This window comes from Lepidochelys kempii, chromosome 3 (assembly GCF_965140265.1).
Source record: "Lepidochelys kempii isolate rLepKem1 chromosome 3, rLepKem1.hap2, whole genome shotgun sequence".
NCBI classification, from domain to species: domain Eukaryota; kingdom Metazoa; phylum Chordata; order Testudines; family Cheloniidae; genus Lepidochelys; species Lepidochelys kempii.
Window position 1 is genome coordinate 36593127 of NC_133258.1, and position 27963 is coordinate 36621089.

At 39.7% G+C, this 27963-nt stretch overlaps 1 protein-coding gene across 20 annotated transcripts in view; it reads left to right on the forward strand.

The window, feature by feature from the left end:
- MYT1L (myelin transcription factor 1 like) overlaps positions 1 to 19899 on the forward strand; it is a 380247-nt gene extending 360348 nt beyond the window's left edge. For all 20 annotated transcript variants that reach the window (XM_073336127.1, XM_073336123.1, XM_073336134.1 and 17 more), the window contains 4 exons: positions 6779 to 6870; positions 12725 to 12828; positions 16656 to 16799; positions 17118 to 19899. In XM_073336127.1, coding sequence (XP_073192228.1) covers positions 6779 to 6870; positions 12725 to 12828; positions 16656 to 16799; positions 17118 to 17258 — 481 coding nt within the window. In that variant the 3' untranslated portion in view covers positions 17259 to 19899. The remainder of the gene's footprint in view (positions 1 to 6778; positions 6871 to 12724; positions 12829 to 16655; positions 16800 to 17117) is intronic.
- The last annotated feature ends 8064 nt before the right edge of the window (positions 19900 to 27963 follow it).

The window sequence follows — 27963 nt, forward strand, 5'->3', positions numbered from 1 at the left end:
AGTTTTACCTTCCAACCTGGGTGGAGATGGGGGGAGTTAAGGGGCACCTTACCTGGTCCAAAGCCAATTGCCCCACCTCTCCATGGGGCTCTTCTCCTCTCCACCAGCCATCCCACGAATCGCTCCGCTCTGCCAGCCATCCCATGAGCCGCTACAGCCATCCCGCAAACTGCTGTGCTCTAAGAGCCGCTCTGCTCTACCAACCGTCCCACAAACTGTTCCACAATATATCTTCAGGCTCCCCCACTACTTAACACAACGCTCAGTGATTTCAGCTCTTAGTAAATTTAGCTCTTTTGTGATTTCAGCTTGTAGTAGGGGAGCCTCAGTGCTGGTGCACTGTTGGCCCAACGTGAATTCAGCTCAGCAGCCTAGATTCCTAATGAAATCAAAATTAGCTCTGATATTCCACATTAGAGAGAGGAGGAAGTGCAATTAGCATGTAGCATCACCATGGGGCCTATACCACCAAGTATTAATACCTATCCCCAGCCTCTCTCTCCATTCACTGGGTTTTGGAACCCATGACCCTTGTCTAGCGGGTGCTGCTTAGTTGATGGTGAGTCCCTCCATCATAACAAAAGGCCAAGTACAGTTCCACTGTCCTTGATTCACATAATCAGGATAATAACAGTTTATTCCTGCCTCAATAACAGAGAAACTGGGGCGCCTACAGCCGCCAAAGTGACCATCTAGGCGGGGTGGGTGTGCCTATGCAAATGAGATCAGCCCCTGAAGTTCTTTTTCACAACCCACCATGACTTGTCACCAGATGTCAGGGTAGAGCTCATCCTGCCTCTGCTTACATCAACATTTCAACAAAATACACACATAAGGCAGTTAAAATTAGAGCTGGGCCAGGGATCAGGACTTCTCTGTTGGCCCCATTATTTCCTACAGAATTTAGGCTTGCCTTTTTTTTTAAATTAAATTTCTAGACCTTATGGGAGCAGAGGTAATCTGATTTTGAGTGAATACACTGTTGTCTCATTTGTCCGGCTCCTCAGAGAGATAAAGGGAAATAGTAGGGCAAAGAGAAGTGTGAACTACCCCACTCATTATAATGCTATATGAACTCTGAATCTTAGCAATCCCAGGGACTAGCAACAAGAATTTTCCTATAAGCTAGGGACATATCAGTTGGAATGTCAGAGGAGGAGAAAGACCTGGGTATATTGGTTGATCACAGGATGACTATGAGCTGCCAGTGTGATGCAGCCGTGAAAAAGGCTAATGAAGTCCTAGGATGCAACAGGCAAGGTATTTTCCATAGAGACCGGGAAGTGTTAGTATCATTAGAAAAGGCACTGGTGAGACCTCATCTGGATACTGTGTGAAATTCTGGTCTCCCATGTTTAAGAAAGATGGATTCAAACTGGAAGAGGTGCAGAGAAGGACTGGTAGGATGATCTGAGGAATGGAAACATACCTTATGAGAGGAGACGAAAAGAGCTTGTCTTGTTGAGCCTAATCAAAAGACGTCTGAGGGGAGGTGTGATTGCACTGTATAAATGCATCTGAGGGATACATACCAGGGAGGGAGAGGAGTTATTTAAGTTGAGCACCACTGTGTACCCAAGAACAAACGGATATAAATTGGCCATAACTAGTTTAGGCTTGAAATTAGGTGAAGGTTTCCACCCACCAGAGAAGTGAAGTTCTGAAACAGTCTTCCTAGTGGAGCAGTGGGGGCAGAAAACCTGACTTGCTTCTAGACTGAGCTTGATAAGTTTATGGAGGGGGTGGTGTGATGAGACTGCCTATAATGGCATGTAGCCAGCCTACGACTTCTAGCAGCAAATATCTCCAACAGCTGGTAATGGGACACTAGATGGGAATGGCTCTGAGTTACTACAGAGGATTCTTTCCTAGGTGTCTGGCTGGTGGGTCTTGCCCACATACTCAGGGTCTAACTAATCGCCATATTTGGGTTGTGGGGGTTTCGCCTTCCTCTGCAGCATGAGGCATGGGTCACTTGTAGGTTTAAACTAGTGTAAATAGTGGATTCTCTGTATCTTGAAATCTTTAAACCCTGATTTGAGGACTTCAGTGACTCAGCCAGAGGTTAGGGGGCTATTCCAGGAATGGATGGGTGAGGTTCTGTGGCCTGCAATGTACAGGAGGTCAAACTAGATGATCATGATGGTCTCTTTTGACCTTAGAGTCTTCAAGTTTATGAGCCAGTGTACAAGTCATCATGACACAAGTTCCCTCCCACCTGGGAGTTGTGGCCTCAGGCCCCAGGACAGGAATCAGTTGTTACCACTGAGCCTCAGGCTATCTGCATTTGTTTCTCCAAAGCCACTTCCTTCACCACTTCCTGGGATAACATGTGGCAAACTAAAAAGTTTAACTCAGTCCCTTACATTCTGTTCTCTTGGGATCTGTCCATGACTTGCTCCCTAGGCAAGCTAAACTACTTCTCCTCAGGGCACAGGTTCACCAGTCAAATACACGACAAAAGTCCAAAGAAAACAAAATTTTTCCCCTCAACTAATTTCTGAGGTCACAGTTTCTCGACAGCAGGTCTTTGTCAATGTCCTACAAACTTCCCTGCCCTCTATCTTAAGTCCAGCCATACAGGAAAAAACAGTTCCTACTTCTTCCTAGTCTTTCCATGTTATGAGGAACCAGAGCTGCTTTAGCTCCCTTTCAGATTCCTCACCCTCACTGAAAATTGGACCCTTCAACCTGCCATCGACGTGGGATAAAAGCTTAAACTGAGGGCTAAAAGAGAGAGAGTGGTTCAAGATAATTAAAATGGTACAGAACCCTAAAGTTTCATGCTGCCATCCTCCATTCCCTCTGTTGTGCCAGTGATGCATTTCTCACAAACTTGTCTGTGCAAAATTCTCTATGCCACTCTTTATTCATGTCATAGCTTTGATCCAAAGAGGCATTAATCTGTTATTTCAGTTTTTCCACAAGGTCAGGCCCTACTGTGCTAGACACTGTACAAACGCATTGTGCCAGATATAACAGACACATTTCAGATTATTGTATCAATTTTATAAATGTTATCTGTGAGCCAGGGATTGCATTCTAGCTGCACGGGCATAGGCAGTGAGTTATATGGGCCCGTGGTGCCTGTGCTCCACCAATATTCAGGGACATGGACCCAGTTCCACCAACGTTTGGCTTATATTTTCAGAGCCGTCCTGTCCATGGGACAGACGAGGGCAACTGCCCCAGGCCCCACGCTTTGCAGGGCTCCGCGCTTCAGGGGACGCAGGGTTCCAGGGCAGCCTGGAGGGTTAGCGGGGGGCCTGGCACGGGCAGCAGTGAACAACCCAGCCCCAGCCTGCTCCGCTCCATCCTGCCCCATCTCTTCCTGCCCTGGTCTGCCCCCACTCTGCCCCCACTCCACTCCACCCCTTCCCCAAACCCCCACCCTGCCTCTCCCCGCCCTGTCTCTTTCTGGCTTCTACCCACTCCCCACAAGTGACGCCGGGAGACGGCAGGGCAGAGAGGGCTGGGACCGGGTTGCTCGCTGCTGCCAGCGCCAGGCCCCCTGCTATCCCCTCCAGGCTGCCCTGGATCCCAAGTTCCCCTGAAGCACAGGGCCCCCCAAAGCACGGGGCCCAGGGTGGTTGCCCTGGTCTGTCCTATGGATGGGATGGCTCTGCTTGGACTCGTTCTGGATACCACCAAAAATTATGCAAAGGAGGTGCCCATGTGCATGGGGGAAGGTTACCAAATTCACTCCAGGAACTAAAATCAGTGGGAGGTGATTATTGAAAATCCTGAGACAGGTAAATAACTCCAGAGAAGTACCATGCCCTGGGAGGAACTGTATAAACTCGTTCAGACTGGGTTCAAGAGGCTCAGAAGACAAAGAAAGGGCTTTGTCGTAAAGAATCAGCATAAATTGATTCAGGGGCCTTCATTTTGATCCAAAAACTGACATGAGATTGTATCCAGGAGGGCAAAATTCTGCTGGAAGGGTTTGAAGGACTAGAACCTACCAGGCTTTCCATGTGAAATATGGGTGACACCTAGTATGCCTGTAGATTGTATCTTGTTTTATAATTTGTGTCCTTTATAATTCTTTTATCCTAAAACAAACATACTGTGCTCCATGAAGGCTGACTGATCACCCTATCATCGTCCCTGGGAACAAACAGACTGCAGGTTCTGGACTAAAGTCAGACCTACTGTGATGACAGTGAATTGTAGGGGGGACTGCAAGCCTAAATCCCCTATTTAGAGGGTGAGGGAGAGCAGTGATTGCTGGAGTCCTGACATCTAAAGGTGTGCCCTGGAGGAGACCACAAGGGAGACGGGTACTGTTAACCTGGAACTGTGACATACGTAATAAGAGACAGTCTCTGTCCTGAAAATTTTTCTTCTAAATAAACAAAATAAATACAAGGAGAGAGCAAGGGAAATAAAGTGATTTGTGCAAGGTCACGCAGCAAGTCAGTGGCAGAGTTGGGAACAGAACCTAGGTTTCCTGCCTCCCAGCCTAGAGCCCTATCCACTAGATCACACTGATAATAATAGCCATAGTTTATTATTATATATTATTTCAATAATAGAACTGGAAAAATCAATTTGGAAAATATTGATGGAAAATGGGGTTGAAAATTTTAAATGTTTTTTAAAAAATTTGTCCATCTTTTTATCAGTTCTGTTTAATAATAATAATAATAATTAATAATAATAATTCAAAACCTTGTAGATGTGATCATTCAGACCATTCAGAGTAATATATTTTAATGAGTGAACATCAGTGTTGGAAAGTCACAGGTTTTAAGGTCAGTAGGAACAAATACAATCATTTAGTTTGACCTTCTGCGGGACACAGGCTATACAACTTCACCTAATGATTCCTGGATCAAGCTTGATAACTTGTGGTTGAATTGGAGCATATCTTGTAGGAAGAAATTGAGTCTTTACTTAAAAACTCCAAGTGTTGGAGGAGCTACCATAGTTCATGGAAATTGGTTCCATATTGCACATACTTAGGTTATTTAGGAGAAAAATTAACTGCTGTAGTGGTTCTGGCTCTGCATTTAAGCTTGACATGTGAACAATTAAAAAACAGTAGAAATAGTTCACTCTAGCCTTGGGAACAAAGTGTAAATTTCACAGTTTGCAGAAGCATATATGTAGCATGTGGAATCTAGAGTTCAAATGTGTTATTAAATTTTGAATATATTGGTGCTGAAAGAATGTAGAATTGATTTTGGAAACATTTCAGAATGTCCTCTGCTTTTAAAGACTGATAGAAATGGGAACACAGTACTCCAGCTTGTAATGACGTTAGACATATTTTTCCTCCTGCTGATTCTACTACACAGTGCCATGTTAAGGACAGGATTTTTAAGAATGGGAACAGTTTTGTGCCCACAGTTAATTGCTGAGTGTGAGCACAATCTGGCCCAACAGCCTTTTCATTTGCCAGGATAGAACAATTAGACATATTCTTTTGCATGGTGTGATTAGAGGATGACCATAATATGAGAGACAGTTCAACATTTGGGGAATGTAAGCACACTTTTAAATGTCCCACACTTAGGGACACTTTTTCAAAAATACATGGTGAAATCTTGGTCCCTCTAAATTTAGTGGCAAAACTGCTATTGACTTGAGTTGGGCCATGATTTCACCGAAAATTTTTTAAAGTCTGAGATAATCAGATGTCTAAATACTAGTGGATTGTTGGGGTTTTTTGGCCAACAATTAAATCTGAGTTTCCATATTTCTTTGATCACATCTGCAAATGGTGGAAACTGCTGAAAGTTGATCAGTAAGGGATATTGTATCTTGGCTGAATGAATTTCTGGGGTGCCCAATATAATAATACAGTACCTCTGCATTACTATGGGTATTAATTAAAGACTATATAAGCTTAACTGGATAAATGGTTTGTCCTACATTTCAAAGATGCTGAATTGAAATTCTGTTGGGATTGTAGTTGTATATAGAAAAATTGCCTCATACTTTTAATTCTCTCGGTTTTAAATGGATTGCTGCACGTAATTGTCTTAATCAAAATTTTCCTCATTTCAAGAAAATATTTAAATAATTATTTGTATGTATTTCATCTATTAGTATATAGAACATGTGTCCCCAAAATAGTGTCTAGGACTCTGTACATAGAATGAGATAGTGGAGGAGTGAACCCTGAAATAGTGTTAAATCGCATTTTACATGCAGGTCTCATCGTGGGTAGGGAATGCACTTTTCTAAAGTCCAAACAAAAATCTGATCCAAAGTAATTCACATGTTTTAAAAAGTGATTTAGAAAAAGAACAATTCAAATATAGGAATAGGTTATATCTAAAAACGAGCATACTAGTAATTCAGAAGAGCTCATTATTAAAGACACAATTAGAGCTAGCCAGTTCCCTCAGTCCTTGAAATGCAGAGTTCCTGTGTTTGGGTTTTTGAGATTAAACGTGTAGGGCAGATAGTGTTTTGTTTAAATGGAGCATTTAAGCAGTAACCCTTTTTATAAGGTAAGTTTTTTGGATACCACATCTCTAAAAGGCTGCATTGTTCTTTTCCTAGTTTAGATTTTGTACATAAAATGCTTTTTCTTGGATTTATATATAATCTGCACATTCAAAAAGAGGTAGGGGCAGAAAAATAAAACCAAAAAATAATTTATGAAGCTCCTCCCTCTCTTTCAGAACCACATACCCTATCATTTTTGTGCAGAGTGGAGATAAAGTTCCTCTCAGATGTTATGTCATGACAGTTTTAGTTGACAAATTTATTGTCAGTGACCAATTACAATTTAATAGGCTCTTTATTTTCTTATCGTTCACAGTCTATCAGGATGCCCCAGAGCCACTTCCGCCATGAAGAAGGCAAAGCTGTCTGGAGAACAGATGCTAACAATAAAGCAACGGGCCAGTAATGGTAAAATTCTAATCATTCTCTTTTAAATATTACCTCTTTCCAAGATAAAAGACACATTGCTATGTGGGCCTTTTTATAAGTCTTTCTTAGTGTATACCATGAAGGAGATCATTTTAGAAAGCAATGCAACTGACTTCCATGCTATTGAAGCCTGAGCCAGAAATACAGGAGGTCAGATTCTGGCCTGAGTTACACCAGAGAAAATCTGAAAAACTCTATTGACTTTATTGAGGAGATTCTGGATTTACACAGGGGTAGCTGTGTAAATATTTTCTAATATAATAAAATGCTATGTTTTTTCTGACTCAAGTCTGATGCCCCAAGGTGGCCAGTGGGTCTCACATTGCACAACTGCTCAGAAGATGAGGGGACCTGATTTTCAGAGGTGCAGAGCACTCACAGCCCCCACTGGTTTCAACTGGAGTTGTAGGTACTCAGCACTTCTGAAAGTCAGATCAAGAGGGCCTTGTGTTAATCATCTTCAGGAAATCCTCTGGCCAATCTGGAGGTCCAGTTCCTGGCTGGGAACCTCTTGACCAATGGAAAACTATACAAAACTACTTTCTACCTTCCTGCAGTTGTGCTCCAGGACAAATACTGGCAAAGCAATATCATAAAGCTGCATTACATCCAACATCCCAGCCATGTTGGAGTTGCATGAAAAGCACTTTTTAAACTTTAGAGAGACAAGGTGGATACAGTAATATCTTTTATTGGACCAACTTTTATTGGTGAGAGAGTTTGAAAGTTTGTATCTCTCACCAACAGAAGTCTCTCTAATATCCAGCCTTGTCTCTCTAATATCCTGGGACCAATACAGTTCCAACACTTCTTAAAGTTTGGAATTGTATTTAATGAGAGGTGCTTATTTTCTTGAACCATTAATCTCATCCCTTACACATGGGATAAACTGCCATCCACAATCCATAAAGCTGCCACCTTATCCACCTTCAAGTCCCTTCTCAAAATTTACCACTTCCTTAATACTTATGGAATGTTGCCATCTGTTAACAGCTAGCCAGGTGACAATTTGTGTTTACTGCTCCAGATTGGGTAAGAATTGCACACAGCCTATGATTTTGTTACCCTGTTTCCCCTAATCCCAGTCCAATTGTTTGTCTCTAGTGTGTTTTGCCATTTAGACTGTGATCTCATTAGGTCAGGGACTGTCATTTGTTATATGTTTATACAGCTCCCAGGCCCAGATTCTCAATGGTATTTAGGCACCTAACTCTTATTGGTTTTAGTGGGAGTTAGGTGCTTTAATACCTTTAAGGAGCTAGGCTCCAGCACAATGGGGCCCTGACTTGGTTGGCCTCTAAGCACTACCATAGTATAAAGGAGCCTATATTAAATAACAGGTTTCAGAGTAGCAGCCGTGTTAGTCTGTATTCGCAAAAAAGAAAATGAGTACTTGTGGCACCTTAGAGACTAACCAATTTATTTGAGCATAAGCTTTCGTGAGCTACAGCTTACTTCATCGGATGCATTCAGTGGAAAAAAAAATGCATCCGATGAAGTGAGCTGTAGCTCACGAAAGCTTATGCTCAGATAAATTTGTTAGTCTCTAAGGTACCACAAGTACTCCTTTTCTTTTTATAATAAATAATAATCCCTACACAGGACCTCTTCAATTACAAAGCAGTTAAAATACCCCAAATTGGAACTATGAAATTAAGAAGCAGCTTTGATTGTGTCCAAAAGGAATCCCATGCACTCCTCATTAGCTGGAAGAATAAAGGCTATGACACTTCAAAAGTCTGAAGGGGAGGTCTATAGTCAGGAAAAAATGGGAGATTCATCAGAGTTCTTCTAGAACTTGGGAGAAGGGGGAAGGAGCTTTTAAAAAATTCCAGAATTAATTTGTTGTTACAAATGTAATGAATATAGAGTTATCACATTAATAGTCAATTGTATTGGTGTCTGCAAGACACATTAAAGATATGTGTAATCTATTGGTGCCAAATATCATTAATCAAACATACCAAGAGAAAACCCATCCATCAGGAAGACTGTAATTAAGTGTGTACGAGGGCATGAGATTGGTTTAAAAATCATGAGATTTAAAAAATCACTTACTTTCTTTTTAATGTCTTCTGGGTTTTGAGCCTCTAGGGAGAGCTGTCTACCTGCAGTTTGTATATGAGGTTCAAAAATCAACCTTTAACACAGGAGCAAAAAAATGTGCCCCTCCCCACTGGCTGCCTGGAGGGAGACTCCACTCTGCATCCTGACTGCAAGGACATCTTTCATAAGGGTCACTCTCATTGATTATGGACAGCCATCTTTGCTGAGGGCAACTTAAACTTCCTTCACAACAACCTGCCTCAGAATAGTCAAGCCATGCTTTGTCACAGAGTAGTTCCCCCTATAGCAAACTGAGTGCACTTTGTCAGATCCAAGGGCTGGCTCAGTAATGGAGCTTGTCAGAGGAGTTTGCCTGACAGTTTCTTAATTTCCCTGACCCTATCTCATACATATCCCTACCCCTAACTACAGGAGCATGGGGATGCTAGTGGGCAGCTTCCCTAAATAGCTGGAGCACTGTTACTGAGCCAGCCCCTGGGCCTGACAAACTTCCCATGCTTCACCACAGGTGGGATCTTCGAGGTGACAAGCCATAGGAAGGTCATTAGCCCGGGGGAGCTCTTGAGTAAAAAAGAGTCGTGGGAATAGTGGGAATTTATGTGTGAGTGCGACATCTTTAACATACAAAGCCCTAAGAAATCAACACACAAAAGCCTGTGTTGCCTGCATATATCACATACCTGACAAAAACTCCCAAAACAAGGAAATAAAAAGTTAAGCTATCTAATAATGCATACTCTCTACTCCTCCATTCACAGGCATGCGCCTTATCACTATCACAACTACCACAGACTCAGTTCTCCTGCACCATCTTTACCAAATGACTCTTTCCCATACACCAAACTACTTCACCTAGCATCTGCAACCAGGGAGCTCTTGAGTAAAAAAGAGACGTGGGAATAGTGGGAATTTATGTGTGAGTGCGACATCTTTAACATACAAACCCCTAAGAAATCAACACACAAAAGCCTGTGTTGCCTGCATATATCACATACCTGACAAAAACTCCTAAAACAAGGAAATAAAAAGTTAAGCTATCTAATAATGCATACTCTCTACTCCTCCATTCACAGGCATGCGCCTTATCACTATCACAACTACCACTCAGTTCTCAGTTCTCCTGCACCATCTTTACCAAACGACCCTTTCCCATACACCAAACTACTTCACCTAGCATCTGCAACCAGTAGTGTCGTGATGGGGGAGTTTTGTGAAGGGGATGTGCAGAAGGGAAGGTTGATGAGTAAACTAGTGTGTCAGGCGTGAGTGGTTCGGTTAGAGGACAGTTGGAGAAGGTTGTACAGAACAATGTATATACGGTAGCAACAATATTTAAAAGTCTGGCCCTTTTTGTCCCTGTGTGGGGATACAGCTTGGAGAGGTTAGAGAAATATAACTTTACAGTGTGTCCAGTAAAGACATTTGTAAAAGGAAGATTCCTGAATTAAAAAGATCTCCACCCCAGCAACTGGAAAAACAGAGAAATGTGATGATCAATGTTATATGTATAACATGTAGCCATTTAGTCTAAATGCACTTCTCTTCAAGAAAGCTACAGACTATGCAAACTATAATTCCGCTGATGGTCATGCAATACAGAAATTCCTTGGTCAACAGGGATTGACATCCATACAGTTGTGACACTTAGGACCAGATCCTCAGTGTACATTAGCAAAGCACCAATGAAGCCAATGGAGCTACATGACTTTATACCAGCTGACGATCTGGCTTTAAAGCCCATGATCACATAGCAAACACATAAATATAGAATTAAATAGGACTCAAAAGGGATCTCCTTTGGGAAATTTGAGTCACCAAAGAAGATACAAGACCAATAATAATTAATACCAAGACTTAAACATACAAACCAGCGCAATAATTCAGTCTTGGGCTTTCTAGTATCTACTGTCACAGACAGAAACAGCATGAATTACAAAGACCTATAACCCACATCTACTGATGGATGTAGTTTATTACAGACTTTAATAAAGCATTTCAGTGTTGTGAATAGGAAGGAAGCTAGACCAACATCCATCAGTGATGTGTCCAGTCCTACTCCTGGTGAAATCAGTGAGAGTTTTGCTATTAATTTCAATAGGCAAGGAATGGGCTGTAGAGGTAACATTTTCAAAAGCAACTAATAAGCTGCTCAGAGCCCTAGTTCAACCCAAAGCCGAGTTGTAAACTAAGCGAGGAAACACCTATCTCGCCAGTGGGGCCCCATCCCTGGACGGAAAAGATGAACACTTATGTTAGAAGAAAAGGAGTACTAGTGGCACCTTAGAGACTAACCAATTTATTTGAGCATAAGATTTCATGAGCTACAGCTCATGAAAACTTATGCTCAAATAAATTGGTTAGTCTCTAAGGTGCCACTAGTACTCCTTTTCTTTTTGTGAATACAGACTAACACAGCTGCTACTCTGAAACTTATGTTAGAAATATTATTGGAGAGAAGCAGACTCTGCTCTCAGAAATCAACAAACGTGAACTTATGTACTTTGGTCACATTAGGCACAGATATGGGAATATCCTTGAGAAAGTTATCATGGAAGGAATGGTGGTGGGTCATCATACAAGGGGATGATCAGAAAGGAAATGGATAGATGGTGTGTGGCAGATCACTGAGAGATCAGTTGATGGGTGTGTGAAGTTGGCGATGGATCAAGAAGACTTCCAAAAATTCTGCTATGATGTGACCAGCATTTAGACATGAAAAAATGGACTTTACTTCCTTACTGAACATGCCTACTGGATCAGGCCCCAAGGCAAGATAGGCAGGAGAATGCCTATTTTGTTAATCCCACTGGGGTTAGGTGTGAGTTAGGTATGGCAGGATTTAGGCAACAGAGTGCATGTCCAGTTGCTGAAATTTAGGTGCCTTGGCGACTTTTATGGTGGAAACATAGCCACCGAGGGAATTTAGGTACCTCCAATGTTAGGCAGCAGCTGAGAAGAGGTTTTGGAATGCCAGTGGTGCCTAAATATTGGACTTAGGCAGTTAGGCACTCTGGTGCATAATGAGACATATAGGCACCTATTGGGTATTCTAAAGTGGCTATCTCCCATTGAAATTATTGTGATTTAGGCATCTAGGTGCTTTTGAATATCCCAGCAGGCACCGATCTGTGTGTCTTAAATACCTTATAAATCTGACTCCTAAATGCTTAAGTAACTTTTGACTTAGACTCTTGAGTCACCTGAACACTTCTGAAAATGTTACCCTAGGTCATTCGGTAATGAACTATGGAGGTAGCAGAGGCTGCAGGGGGTCCAGATTGACAGTGGTATTTTACAGTTTTTCTGTGTTGTGAAATGTTTCCCCTGATTATAGGAGCAAGTGGTTTTGGCATAATTGTGACTTGAAACTATTGCCTTGTTAGGATATTTTTTCTTTCCTTAAAAGGACAAGAGAAGTTGCCAGTATTTTTTTAAAAGGTTAAGTGTGACAATGCAGCAGAATTCATTAAGTAGAGGTGCATTTCTAATAATGTAAAGATATAATCAGTATATTTAAAGGGTGGTGTTATGTTTTTATCTCTCCCTAAGCTGTTTCTACCATTCTCATTGGAAATCACTGCAGTTCTTAAAAGAGACATGATTAGAAATATATGGGTTTAACTTCGAATGGGAAGTTTGATGAGACTTAGTGTTTCTGAACTTTTTACTTTAATAAGTTTAATTTCAAATATGAAATGACTCAGTTGCAGAACACAGATTTATAGCTTAATTATTTTAATATCTCCTTTATTTTTATTTTGCATAGGTATAGAAAATGATGAAGAAATTAAACAGCTAGATGAAGAAATCAAGGAACTAAATGAATCCAATTCCCAGATGGAAGCTGATATGATTAAACTCAGAACTCAGGTAACAGTTTTATGAAGCCTTAAATTTAGCTACTTTTTACACATGATTGTTCAAAAGAAATATAGGAGAAAACTTGTCTTTGGAAAAATTGTTTTCTTTCACATTTTTGCTCACATTTCATATGTTCTTAATTTACATTTATAAGCTTAGAAAACAGTATCTGTGGTGCTATTAAGTAGTTATTTCCCACCACAGTGGCCACCACTTTTAAAAACTGAAAGTCATCGCTAAATAGCCACCTTTGCATTTCCTTCTTATAAGATTTTATAACACCCTCATATCTGTTAAACTCTCAGACAGCTAAATCATGGCATTAGTAGATGGAGAACACAGCAGTGGCCAGGGCATTCTGCTTGCAGAGGGAGTACACACAGAAGCAGCAACTGCTACACCTGTAATATTGTACAGCGATCACTCCCCACGGCAACAGCATCAGACCACTGATTGGTTGGAAAGGACACAGTCCATAGCCCAGCTTCATCCTATTTGGGGTCCACAAGAATTGGTCAGAAAATGGAGAACTATACTGTGAACATTTTCATTTCTCTTTTTTCATGAAAATCTCTTTTGTTGAGGTTTTTGACCACTTCTGTAGCTGAATAGAAAATGGGGTAGGGGTTCATTTGCTTTCCACTGAAATTACATTTTCCAGCTGGCTGTCATATCTAGTGCAGTTCATGAGGCTTTGTCTCCCCACAGTTTGATATCAGTAAGGTGTAGTAAGTACAGTCTACATTAAGACTTACAGGGTTTTTTGCAAGTGGGTTTTTTTTAAACGCCTTCCATCTGGGCAGTCCAGTATTCGTTAGGCCAGATCTCATCCTGTAACCTGCCACAAGTGTTTGGATTTCTGGATGAATACCTAATACATTATGGCCATATAGAAAAATTAAATAAAAAATTGAAAAACCCTCAGTATTCAAATACTCATAATGCTACTCACATGCATAAAGTTTTTCTTGTATGAAAGAATGTGTAGGATCAGGGCTTTTAGGTGGAAACTTGTATCAACTCAATGAACACATGATCCCTACACTAATTTTAGCTTTCACTTCTCAAACTGGTTCCACTGCATTTAGACCACTGCATATTCTTAGGAAATGTTCAAGGGATCTATTGCACATTTTGTTGTGACACAGACTTGGAAAGAGGGGAAAAGTGTTGATTACAAATATTTACTGTCACTAAAACTATTGACATCGAATGGAGAATCCCAACAAAATCAGACTTCACAATTATTCAGGGGGCACGCTCTCAACCTGTTGTGTTCTCCAAAGGAAAATGAGTTTCCATTTCAAAAGTACAGAACTGGTGGGGCAAGTCATCAGATACCTTAAGGTCTTTATCAACATATTAAAGTCATTAAGACTATCACAGTCAATATGTACTGTATTGGACAGTAAAATGTTAACATTAACCTTAACAAAATATATGCTATTATAAAAATACATTGTGTTATGTAGATTTCAAACAAAATTCATTATATAAATTGGGAAATATGTGAAAGAAAATTTATAATATTGAGAGCAGTTTCTGTTCTGTAATTTTACTTAATTTATACACTGAAAATGAAAAGTCACTTGATATGAGCCATAACTAATGGTGCCAATTACATTTCAGATATCTTATGAAGGTAACAGTGTGCCAAATCCTAAGAGGTGCTGATTACCTGGAACTTCACGAAAATCAATGCAGTTTCAGGTGCTTGGCATCTCTCAGTGTTTGGCCCAAGAGGAAAAATCTATCAGATAACAGTCCTCAACCACCTAAAGGACCAATCCTATGAGAGACTGTGCAGTCTCAACTCCCATTGAAGTCAATAGGAGTTGATGATACTTGGCACCTCCCAGGATTAGGCCCTAATTATATTTGATGTCAGAGGTCAATACTCTGACTCCAGTTATTACTTTTGATATAAAAAAATGTAAGGATGAATATTAAACATAATGACTTGGACTATGACTGACCTGAGCTAAGAAGAATTAAGAAAAAAAAAAGTTACACATATGTAGTAGGACTGGCTCTTTCGCACTGGATTCCAAAAAGAACATGAGTTTAGAGCATGTGCCTGACCTGCTCTCTGGCATACACAAATTGAAAACATAGCAAAAAAGCAGGAATATCTTTCCATTCTCTATGTTAAAGTAAAATCTGTCTGTGCCTACTGCAGCATGCTGGAGAAATAGTTCGAGAATCATTCATCCCAAAGAAATGTTCCCCTGTAATATTGACAATGCGTGTCTCAGCTTGGATTATCTGCTGCATAAATATCAGTAGTCAAAGTTAAACCTACTTGACAGTTAGTCTTATGTGTGCACCAAGCTCTTAAGAAAATATTTACTTTTATCAACTAATGTCACAGACCAAATTATCAAAAATCCACAATCCACAATGATAGACTTGAGACATCTAACTATCTGATTGTGCCATCAAACCTGCTAAAACATACTGGCCTAGGCTCATCTGATGTTCTTCTCCCCTTGTGACCTCTATACTGTTTGTGCTGACAAATGAGAGAGTTCACATCAAAATTCTATCGTTTTTTCCCATAATTTATTATACCGGCAGTTCATTGTGGATGTCAAATTAAAACAAGCGACTGTCACTTTGAGAGTTTGGCCCTATATGCTCTTTTCTGCTTCTTTGGCTTCATTTTCTACCCTCTTGCCAATGTACATCTCACCCTACACACACACATTTTATACTTGGTAATAGATGAGTTGCCCTATGTCATGGAAATTAAATAGCCATGTACACTGGTCACACTTTAAAAGTTTCTTCATTTTAGAAAGATTCTACAGGTTTGAACAGTATACTTAAAATGGGGAACACTGTTGGAAATGCTAATATCTCTCCAAATGGAATATATTTTGACAGTAAGTGTAATATCAGTCTCAGATTACTTATATAGACAACTTCATATTTATGCAGCACACAGTTTCTTTTCCTAAATTTTAGCCTATTTGAGACAGTAATCAAATGTCGTAAGTTCTGTCTTTAAGTCCTTTTCATCTTAGAGAATATTTATAAAAGCCATATGACAACAAATATATTGCTAATAAAATACAGCAAACTTAATTTTGTTTGTCATTAAACACAAACATTGACAGCTGTTAGTAACATAATGCAAAACATAAAAATATAGAAAAGAATAGTACTAAGACACTCTTACCAGATTATTTTGCTGTAACTATTGTGCAACAATGTGTAATTTTTTAGCTTTCACTGGCAGTTCTGTGAGAATATTCATTGGGCAGTATAAATTGAATGCAAATATAGTTCCAAAGAGCTAAATGGTGACAGCAAAGAATTGTGCACACTTAGTTAATATGGCATATGCTACAAAAATGTGATAAATGTATCATCTACTCACATTGGCCCTGATCCTGCAACCTCATGGATACAGGTGGATTCTCATACCCATATGGTGCCTCCACTGATTTCAGCTGGGGTCCAGATACACAGAAGAGTCTGCCCACATGAATCACCTTGCAAGATTGAGGCCCTTATAAGTGCCTTTACATACAAAAGGATATTTTTTTAAAAAATATTACATCGGTACAAAGCCAGTACAATCAAATGTAAGGTAAATCAGTACTTCCACCATAAAAAAAAGACAAGCCGTTAAAATAAAGTCATATAATTTGCAGTTGTACATAGTAGAAAAACCTCTTAAAATTATAAAAGATTATAAATAAATGAAACCTTTTTATTTAAACAAAAAGGGCCTTTTTTGTTCTGATATTACTGTTATCACTCACTTCAAGAACGCATGCTTTATAACGGCTTGCCTTATATTACATTGTACACAAATTTGTCCATTTTAGATTACTACAATGGAGAGCAACTTGAAGACGATAGAAGAGGAGAACAAAGTAATTGAACAGCAAAATGAGTCTCTTCTTCATGAACTGGCCAATTTAAGCCAGTCTTTAATTCATAGTCTAGCTAATATCCAGCTGCCACATATGGTAAGTGATTGAGAGCACAAGTTAAGGAATTTGGCGATCTTCAGTTCACCTCATACAGTAGATGTCGTTTTTATGTTTATGGTTCCTCAACCAGTTGGATATTTGTGGTAACAACACTGAAACCATAAAGATAAATTTAACTGCTAACAAAGGCACAGTGGGCCTGTTCCAATGTATCCTGTAAAATTAAGATCTAAATAGGCATTTTAAATATTATAAAAAATGGTGGCAATATGATATGATAGTATGTTATGCTTAAATGAATATACAATCAAGAAAATAAAAGTTGTATATGAACTACTATTTAATATCTCGTAGGAACCAATCAATGAACAAAATTTTGATGCTTACGTGACCACTTTGACGGACATGTATACAAATCAAGATCGTTATCAGAGTCCAGAAAATAAAGCCCTACTGGAAAATATAAAGCAGGCTGTGAGAGGAATTCAGGTCTGAACAGCTGCTATAGTGGTGAAAGTCTTGCTTAAAAAAGGATGCCTCTTGTTTTTTGCTGCTGTAATTTACCAGAAAGTGTTATATATTTATTTCTGTTTGAAACAGTGTTATGCTTACAAGACTTCATAATGATTTTATGTCTTGCTTTAAAGATAGTAATGCAGAATAGTTTTTTGAATACATTCACATTTTGTACGTTTTCATATAAGCTGACATAGTGTGATATGCCATGTAATGTTTATAGCTGCTAATGTATGCACATTTTTGGGGTATATATATTTCTGAAGAGGTAAGCTGATCAAAATAAATAGAGTGTAAATTCTTTTTAATGCTTTAGTGATTAAATGTTTTAGTATTTTGAACTGAAATGGACAAAAAAAAAACAGCTTTGAATGACAATGTTGCGGTCTGCAGCCACTTTTTAAACACTATCATTTTGCCTCATGTTGGAGGATTTTATGGGATTTAAGAAATACATTTTGTGTGCATATTGTTTCATAGCAAGAATTGGTTGCAAAAATGCTTTATTTTTGAACAATGCTTGAAAATATTATGTGACTTTTGTTTTCAGAGGATGGTGTGTGGTGGGGGCAATAAAATGAGGTTTTTTGAAATCCAAGAAAATGGCATGGATTAGATGTAAGATACAAAATGGGTAATTTATTGTAAGACAACATCAAGCCATGGAAACTTGACAGAAGATTCAAAGCAGCTTAAACAGCACTTTTTAATTAACTTCTAAGCATTACATGGTATGAATATGGGAACTTCCATTATGAAAGGAACTATATCAGAGGTGGACAACCTGAAGATTTCAGCTTTTATTTTCAAATAAACTTTGGAGCCAACATTCTCTTATCTCTCCTGGACTACTTAGTGCCCCTCTGAACTATGTCTTATAGCAATGTAGTTCATCTTTCAGAAATTCTGTATTTTCAATTTAAGGAGAAAGACAATATTTTAAAACTAATATTGCCTTTTTACATCTTTAATTTTGGGATAAAGACAAATGATTTGTGTCTACTGTAGTTACTGAACTGGATTCATTGCTAGCTTTAGTAGGAATGCAGCTCAGTAAAGATTTTTTTCTTTTTGCTTTGCCAAGCATTTGATCCCATTTTTCATATTTTAATATTTATGTTCTGCATTTTGTTGGAGAACAATCATTACTGCAGCATTCATGTATGCTTTATATTTGTTCCACTATTATCTATTGCAAAAATGAATGCAATCAAATTTTAATGTAACTAAATATACTTCAGCACTTTTTTTGCTTTAAACTGGATCATTTTAAGATAAAACTTATTTGTACCTTCAAGATTTGATTGTTTTCTTCAAAATGACTGCACTATATGTATGCATACGACCACTTTTTTATTACAACATTTTTTCCTTTTTAAGTCGTAATTTTGATGTGTTGTGTTTTACAGATGTTGAATTTATTTAAAATTGATAGCATATCTTTTCCTTCCATGTCTTGATGTTATGCAGAAAGTACAAAAGTACTTTAAAATTTTGTTATGAAAAAGATGGGTTTTGTAAAAAATAAAATATTTTTAGCAGAACAGGACTTACAGGGTCATTGTCCCCACAATGTGCCAGTTGACTATTTGCACTTACCTTGCCCTATATATCCATACGGAGGTGTGCAATTTCTTGTGTCATTAGCCTTGTGACACTAAACCTGAACAAATTATAGTGGAAGCCATTATGGCCAATCCAGTAATATTGCTAAGGGAGACTACAGGGATCTCACAACAAATATTCTGATACAATATTCAACCTCGGTATATATATATATGTATAAATATATGTATATCCCAGCGGCACTTTATACTATTCACTGTACAAAAGCTTACAGTTTTCCATGAGGACTTTAATAACTAGCTGGGAAAAGATTATGTAATTACTTTGGGGGCTCTGCAGTCTTATCTGTACAGTGCCCTTTTTCTGTTGTGCTATTAGTTGTAGCTGCCATGCTCAGAATTGCCTTTTTGAGAGCTGAAGCAAGGTGCTTGTTGTTCACCTTCTGCCATATATATTGTACTTTTGCCCTAGCCTCCTTTTAGGGCTTTCATTGTTCATAACGGCATATGCATTTTTCCACTGCATTGTGTCTGCAGCTTCTTTGCCAATATAGTAATGCTTTCAGTAGAGTAATAGATAGTATCAGTTTTGGATTCTTATTGTTATCACCTATGTACAATGGAAAGGGATTTTAAGCACAAATCTGCTGCTCATCTAATGTTGGTACATAATATCAAATCAGAAGTTATCTGTGACTATTATATAGGGATCACAAAAGTGTCACATATTAGAATGCTGACCTTTCATATGAAATTATTGTGAGTCAGAGTTTATTTATTATAACTTATTGTTCATATTCATTTCTAAGTTAATTTAAGTAATCATTTATTAAGACAAAATTTTGTATAAACTATTTATTGTGCTCTCTGTGGAACTGAAGTTTGATTTATTTTTGTACTACACGGCATGGATTTGTTGACATTTTAATTTTGCTATAAATGTGTGGAATCACAAGTTGCTGTGATACTTCATTTTTAAATTGTGAACTTTGTACAAATTTTGTCATGCTGGATGTTAACACATCTTACTCTAAATAAATAAAAAAAAAATGTGTTGCCCACACTTGTAGCGCAGCGGTTCTATGGTCAGCGACAACGTTTTCACTTCACCCAGTGTACTAGCAGCCATGATGAGTAAATAATCGGCTGCTGGTTTTTAGTGATGAACTTTGGCCCTTTATTCCTTGAATTCTCCACGCAGGATTTTCAGCTGCTCCTTTTAATTAATCGTGCACTTACTCAGTTTCATCCATGACAGACGTGTAAAAACAACCGAAGGACACTGTTCCCTTAGCTAGCTCCACAGTCATTTCAAAGTTTCCTGCTGGTTACAGCATGGGAGGAAATTAGTGCTATTTCTCAGTATGGGTAACTCAACTGCGGTATTGTCCTCGATACATTGAAAATTAAATGTGTTGCTAATTAGCATTAATAAACTCAGAAGTGATATTTAACTGAAAACTATGTATCAACCTAAGATGTAATAGTTTTCAAGCTCATTTGATCTGCAGGTGGGCCCCAAATTGTTTTTAGAATCAGTCAACCCAGCAGGGAAACTACACTTCTAGTCATCACAGTCTGCAAAAGAAACAGTGAGTTATGGTAGTTGCGGTTGTATGCAATATCAAACACCATTCTGCACCAGCCACCAACATAAGCAAGGTCATTCCTGCAAAGGAGTTAACAATCAGTTTACATCTTATTAGCACTGTTGAACCACCTCATTAAAACATATTTTACTAGAAATAAACGTAACCAATTACACAGGGTATTAGCAATATTGATGTGTAGGCAGAATGCTTACTTCACCATATGCGTGGGTTCCTGCACTGGGTTTGATTTATATCCTACAATACTTAGTAGCATCATCACTTAACTCTGTGTTATATTATCCCTCTATGCCATTCTTCTTAATTACATTCTTTAGCGATCATCCTAACTGACCAAGACAGGAGCATAGCACATACTCTAGATTCTCCCTTTTCCCCCGGGAAATGCTGGTTGACTGCTGAGAAAAAAAGAAGACAAAGAAGGCTCAGGACACTCTACACATTCAAAAGTAAAAATGAGAATGTATAAGTAAAAATGAGAACTTGGCTAAAGCAAACCCTATAATCAATCAAGATTAACATAGCGACAAAAAGAAAAATAATTTTGTATATGGGCTAGAGAGAAATAGGCAAAATTTAAACGAAGTTAATCTTAATTTTTTAGGGTCACATGCAAAAGTTTATTCCTATCAAGTATCTCTGGTGTATCGAGGACCCATTCTGGTTTTTGCTGGGCGCATAATGAACGGCCTGTGACTATTATAATTATATGATATTATAGGCAGCATCTCAGAGGGGCTTCCGCAACAGGACTTGAGCCTGTTTTCTAAATGTGAAAAATGAAAGAAACAAACCAGAATCTCAAAAATTAAAGAAAAAGGATGAGAAACAGCAATAGACCGTCCAGGTGACCAAAAGAGAAAAAGTTTCTGAGCATAGATGTGTTACATATAATGGCCTCAGTAGTCTCAATCTAATAGTAAACCAATACACTGTCCTCTAAACAACTCTTTGAGAGAATATTGTTCTGTCACGTATCTGCCATGAACTTGGATACTTTATGAGCATCTGAATAATGCTAAAGAAAGTGAAACGAGCAAAAGGAACCCCAAGGCCTCAGAATAAAGAAAGTGAAAAGAGCCCTGAGCAAGACGTGAAATACATTGTGTATTTTTGTGCTTGCATATACCTTGCAATAATTTCAAATTTATATAATCAACAATGCAGATTTTATAATGCATATGAGGCCTATAACCTTTGTTCTAATATAAAATGGCTTGCTGAATGTTACAATTATATATAATAAACAATATATAGATGTCATTAATCAAGAGTTGTTTCATTGTATATTTTTGTCCAACATTATTAACTAAGCTGTTAACTTTATAGTTAACTTTACAATTAACCTCAAAGTCTCAAAAATAATTAAATGCCAACCCATATAAACCTAGCCCAAAATTAATGTAAAGTTCTGCTTTCCCAACTTGGAACTAGGTAAGGCTTGTGTAGCTATGAAAAGCTGACTGTGAGAGATCTTTTAAAAATATTAATGGCACTTTAAATATGTCATAGAAACACACACAGCAATCCCTTCATCAAAAGACAAAGAAACTTTAAAAACTTCTATAAAATTAATTCTAAATGAGTGAGTGTGATGGGTTCCCTGCGGTGCAACCTGAAAGTGGGGTACCCCTGAACCCTCTGGCATACCAGCCTGGCCCCCTCTCACACTGTGATGCTGTGATAAGTTGCAATCCTCTCCAGATCCTGCACTTACACAGCCATCCACAGGCAGGGACACACCCAGCTGAGTTAAATGAATGCTTCTCCTAGCCACTAATGAACTAACAATAGAGAGGTTCCAGCCAATTTCCCCAGCTCCCCAGCCGAGGACCCCAGAGATATACCATCTTGCCTTGGTCAGAAGCCTGGCCAGTGTAAATTTGTTACTCAGTCTGCCACTTCTACAAAGGAAAGTGGACATGTACCAGCTTTTGTACACTGAGCAGATTCCTCAAGCACTTAAAACAGCACACTATTTTAGGTAAAATATAAAACCGCTTTATTAACTACAGAAAGCTAGATTTTAAGTGATTATAAGTAGTAAGCATACAGATCAAAGTTGGTTACCTAAGAAATAAAAAGTAAAATCGCTATCTGTGTTCTATATACTAGACAGGATTTGAATCAAGCAGTGTCTCATCCTGAGAGACAATACAAGCAGGTCATAGATCTTCCAAACCCAGGTCGGAAATCCCCTCTAGGCTGGGATCACCTCTCCAGTTCAGTCTTTGTTCCCCAGAAGTGTTTCCAGGTGTGGAGTTGTGGGGCGAGTGAGGACAAGTGATGACATCACTTCCCCCTTTTATAGCTTCTCCACCTTGCTGGAAAGATCCTTTGCAGTGCCCTGAGTCAAGCACTCTCCATCATCTACATGCTATCTCTGAGAGGTCTCTATTGTATACAGTTCCTGGGGTAGTCCTTTGTAGTGTGGATTGCTATTAATGGGCCATCATCAGTTTCTGGCTTCTGCATTGTTGTACCTGAAAGGCTGGTTTTGGGTGTTTCCAACTTCACAACATATTTCAGTAACACACACATAGCAAAACTTCATAACTTCCCATCCAATCCAACAGGCATACTTTGTACAAAACATATCATAATCCTATCACCAGGGTAATTATGGGCATGCCAGGATGTTGCTTTGGTATACAGAGTGTTATACCAAACTCCCACCCCTTAGAATACTGAAGGAGTGTAAGTCACTGATCAATGCAGAGGCAGTGAGCCCAAGGTCCTCTTTCCTGTACAGGGCAGCCACTACCATCTTCTCTTTCCCCTTTATGTGTACAATCTCCATGTCAAGCTCTTGCAGGATCAGGCTCCAGTGTAATAGTTTGGAATTTGTGCCCTTAGTTCCGTTTAGCCTTATTAAGGGTGTGTGGTCTGTTAGAATCTTGAACTTCCTCTTAAAGAGTTAAGGCTTCAGTTGTTTAACTGCCCATACTATGGCATAGCACTATTTTATGACAGAGTAACTTTGTTCTGTGGGTGAGAGCTTTTTATTCAGGAAGGCAATTGGATGTTTTTTGCTGCCCTCCCCGTTTGCATCAGTACAGCACCCAAGCCAATGTCAGATGCATCAGTGCACAGTTCAAATGTTTTATCAAAGTCAGGACTGGCTAGCACAGGCTTTCCAGAGAAGAGTGCCTTTATCTTATCAAAACCTTTCTGGCATGCTTCTTACCAAACCACCGTACTGGATTGGTGCTTTTTACGTGAGTCTGTGGTTGGAGATACAATGTCACTGAACCCACACACAAACCTTCTGTAGTAGTTTGCTAGGCCTATGAAATATTGGACCTGCCTTTTAGTTTGGGGCACAGGCCAATTTACAATGGCTTCCACATTAAGAGGGTCAGGGGATATTTGCCCCCCACCAACCAGATGCCCTAGATAAAGGACTTTGGCTGCTCCTATTCTGCACTTAGAGGGTTTTATGGTTAGACCAGGTTCTTTGCGCTTTGACAGCACAACCTTGCTTTTTGTGGTTGTCCCATGTGTTGCTGAACTCTGTTATTTCATCTATGTGTGCCCTTACAAAATTTTGTAAACCATTTTGTTGACCTGTCTCTGGAAGGTTGCACCAACATTGACCAAACCAAAAGGTAACACCATGAATTCATAGAGCACTATGTCAGTGATAAAATCATATTTTTTTCTGTGCATCCTTCTCCGGGGATCTTCCAGTTACCTTGAGCTAAATCAAAAGTACTGAGATATTTGGATTGGCTCAATATATCCAGCATAGCATCCATTTTTGGCAGAGGGTACGCATCTGTTACTGTAACAGCATTACGTTTTCTATAGTCAACATAAAATCTTACAGTGTTGGCCTTTTGGAGGACCAATACCACAGGAGACGCCCAAGAGCTGTTCAGATTACTTTATCACTTCCAGGTCCAACATATTGTGTATCTCTATATGAATTTGCTCTTGCACCTTGCCAGTGGCCCTGTAAGGCCTGGAAGGGGGAGGTTGTCCCCCTTTTGTGAGGATTTTCTGGCTTAGCACAGCAGTGGGCAAACTACGGCCCAGAGGCCGGATCCAGCCTGCCAGCTGTTTTAAGCTGGCCCTCAAGCTCCTCTGGGGTTTGCCCCGCTCCAGCACTCCAGCCGGAGAGCAGGGTCAGGGGCCACTCCACGCGGCTCCCAGAAGCTGCGGCATGGCTCCCCTTCGGCACTCCAGCTGGGGAGCCAGGTCGGGGGCCGCTCCACACGGTTCCCAGAAGCAGCAGCATGGCCCCCCTCTGGCTCCTACGTGCTCCAATGGCCTCGCTCCAATGGCCCTCTCAGGCGCTCCAATGGGGGCTGCAGGGGCGGTGCCTGTGGACGGGGCAGCGTGCACAGCCGCCTGGCTGTGCCTCCACGTAGAAGCCAGAAAAGGGATATGCTGCTGCTTCCAGAAGCCACTTGAGGTAAGTGCCGCCCGGAGCCTCCACCCCGAGCCTCTCCCCACACCCCAACCCCGTGCCCCAGCCCTGATCCCTCTCCCGCTCTCCAAACCCCTTGATCCCAGCCCGGAACCCCCTCCTGCACCCCAAACCCTTCATCCCCAGCCCCACCCCAGAGCCCACACCCCCAGACAGGAGCCCCCTCCCTCACCCCACTCCCCTGCCCCAGCCCGGAGCCCCCTCCCGCACTCTGAACTCCTAATTTCTGGCCCCATCCCAGAGCCCACACCCAAATCAGAGCCCTCACCTCCTCCCACACCCCAACCCTAATTTTGTGAGCATTCATGGCCTACCATACAATTTCTATTCCCAGATGTGGCACTAGGGCCAAAAAGTTCCCCTCCTCCCCCCAACCCCCTATGGTCCCCGATTAGCAAATGTGCTCTTCATAAGAATATAAATATTTTTGCCATAATCAATCACTAATCAGAATACAAAAATCTCTAAGGACTGCATCATATCCCTAAGAACCATATGGAAGAGGGGTTCAGCCACTGTGATAGCACATTTCCCTATGCTGGACCCAATGGGGGAATGGGTTGAAAGGTGGGTCAGTGCAAAGGAAGGGATTAGAGACTGCTTAGGTTTGGAGGAAGAGCGAGCAAGATGTGAGGTGGGACCAGCACACATCATTCCCACCCCTCATCCCCAAACTCCAGCCCGATAGACCTAATGCAGTCCCAATAGAGTTGCTCTACCAGTAAGCACAGAGCTGAGGCACACAGGCCTTCACAGATTACCTTGGCCTCTCTCAGATCCCTGGAATCCGTGTTGAGCTCTGAGGGTTTGCGGTGAGCTGTTGCTACAGGAGGGATCTCCACCTTATTTTATTAAAAATTATTTACTGACGTTAAATATAAGCAAATAGCAGTGTTTGCTGTAGTGCTATTTGCTTTCCCTTCTCTAGTTAATAGGTAACTCATTGATAAACATAAGCCTGTCATGGTTCACAAAAATGACAGCATTTCATATCAAAACATATTCTCTCAAGATTAATTTTTCTGACATGAGCATGAATAGGATTTGAATATATATCCATGAAAGATTCTTTGGACTAAACTTTCCAAAGAGCAGTCCTGTTTTTGCATTTGAAAATTGCATCAAGATTGGATGTTTGTCTAAAAGATGTGCTCTATGAATTATTTTGGGGAAGTATTATACAGGCGGTCAGGCTAGATGATTATAATGGTTCCTTCTGGCCTTGGAATGTATGAATCTATGACATTGTTTCTGTTCCCATCTAGAATGACCCTAACTCTTATAAATGGAGGGAAGGCTTGAATTAAGTCATTTGGCACTCTCTGGAAGAAGATAGGAGCCCTTTAGGAGGAGGTAGCAGAAGATAAGCAGGTTTAATTAATTTTATAAAATTTTAAACGTTCACTTTCTGAGCTGTGTAGCCCTTGCCCAAGCCATCATTCCTAGACAAATTAGACTATTGTAAGATTTATTGGCAAGGTGCCTCAAACTTTATATTTTATTTTCTCTTATTCCCATAAAAGAATTGTGTACACGTATGCAGTCCTAATTGTGCAGAAACATGTACAAGTAATTAGGCTCTTAATTGTGAAGAATTGTGTACATATACACAGTCCCATTGTGAAGGACCTTGTCACATAAAGCCCTAATAACACCCATTGTGATAGGCCTCTCCCCCGAGGTTTGGAGAAACAGGTTCCTTTCTTCAATGATTTTTTTCCCTTCCAACACATACAATAAGGTCTGGATGCTTTGGAAAGAAAAATGTAACTTGAAACAAAATATGGTGCTAATTACAGTGCAAATAAAATATAGCCAATGGTTCAAAACCTATTTGGCAGGGAAAAAACATTCAAAATAATTGCAGGTTGAAGAATATGTTTACTGAATATTTTAATCCACTTGCTGCAAATGGGAAGGTTTCAGACAGAGCTGGTCAGACAGTCCTATATATTTTCTGCAATTAATTTCAAACAAAACTAAACTATTTCATTTCATTTGAAAGTTTGTTCAGATTTTTTAACAAAACAAAAACTGAACATTTTTCCAGTTTTCAAAAATTAAAAATTTACAGGATTCCTCACCTTTCTCTCTATATTTTTTACTTTCTTTCCTTTTGAAATACACAGAACAAACAATAAATATATATATACACAGAACAAAAAATAAATAAAAATATTCTGTAAAAATGTTCTATTTGGTCAAAAAGTCATGTTTTATTTTTTTAAAAAGTTTCATTTAAAAATTTTCAAGTAGCTCTGGTTTGAGAGTAAATTTCAAGAAAGGGCAGAACACCATGTTTTCATTTTTAAAATTGCAACCATATACCAGGTCTGGATTCATTCTCACAACACAAAAGGGAGCTTCAATTCCCACAAATGGCATAGTCCCAAGGGCTCTAAAGCACTTCCTACTGAGAGTTTAAACACTGTAACAGCTGTAGATGAAAAGAAAGAATTTAACATGATGTTAATTTGCCTACACAAGTTGCTTGATTGGCCACTATTTTTAGGTAGCAATACCGTTTTGGTTTGTTTTTTTATTAAAAAGCATCTGCAGGAAGGTTGTTTTGTTTAGACTGAATTGGGCCTTGTATTTGGGGAGGATGTGTTGCTCCTGAACTGGTCACCCTAACATTTGGAGGGCTGTAAATGGAAAGGCTCTAACCTTCCTTGTTTATCATAAGATTTACTAGTGCTAACTATATTTGCATAAGATACTAGAAAGGTAGATGCTGCTGAAAAGAATCTGATCCTGACCAGAGATGCTATAACATAAAACAGAAGTTGCATCCAGATGGACTAAAAAAGTTCAAACATAAGTTCAGGTCATTTTAAGAGGAACGAGACTGGAAGACAACACAACTACTCTGAGGGGAGGAACTGTACTGAACCAGCCTACTCCAGAGAAGAAGAGCCATATTGGACTAGATCCATAAGGTAACTGAGCCTGTGGGGAAGCCAAGAAAGGCCTGCCCACAGGACAACCCCCGAATAACCATCTGTTATATAGTCTGTACTCTATCTGATTTCAAGGTTTGAAAAATGGTGGGTCCCAGGTTTGTAGTGATTTTCACT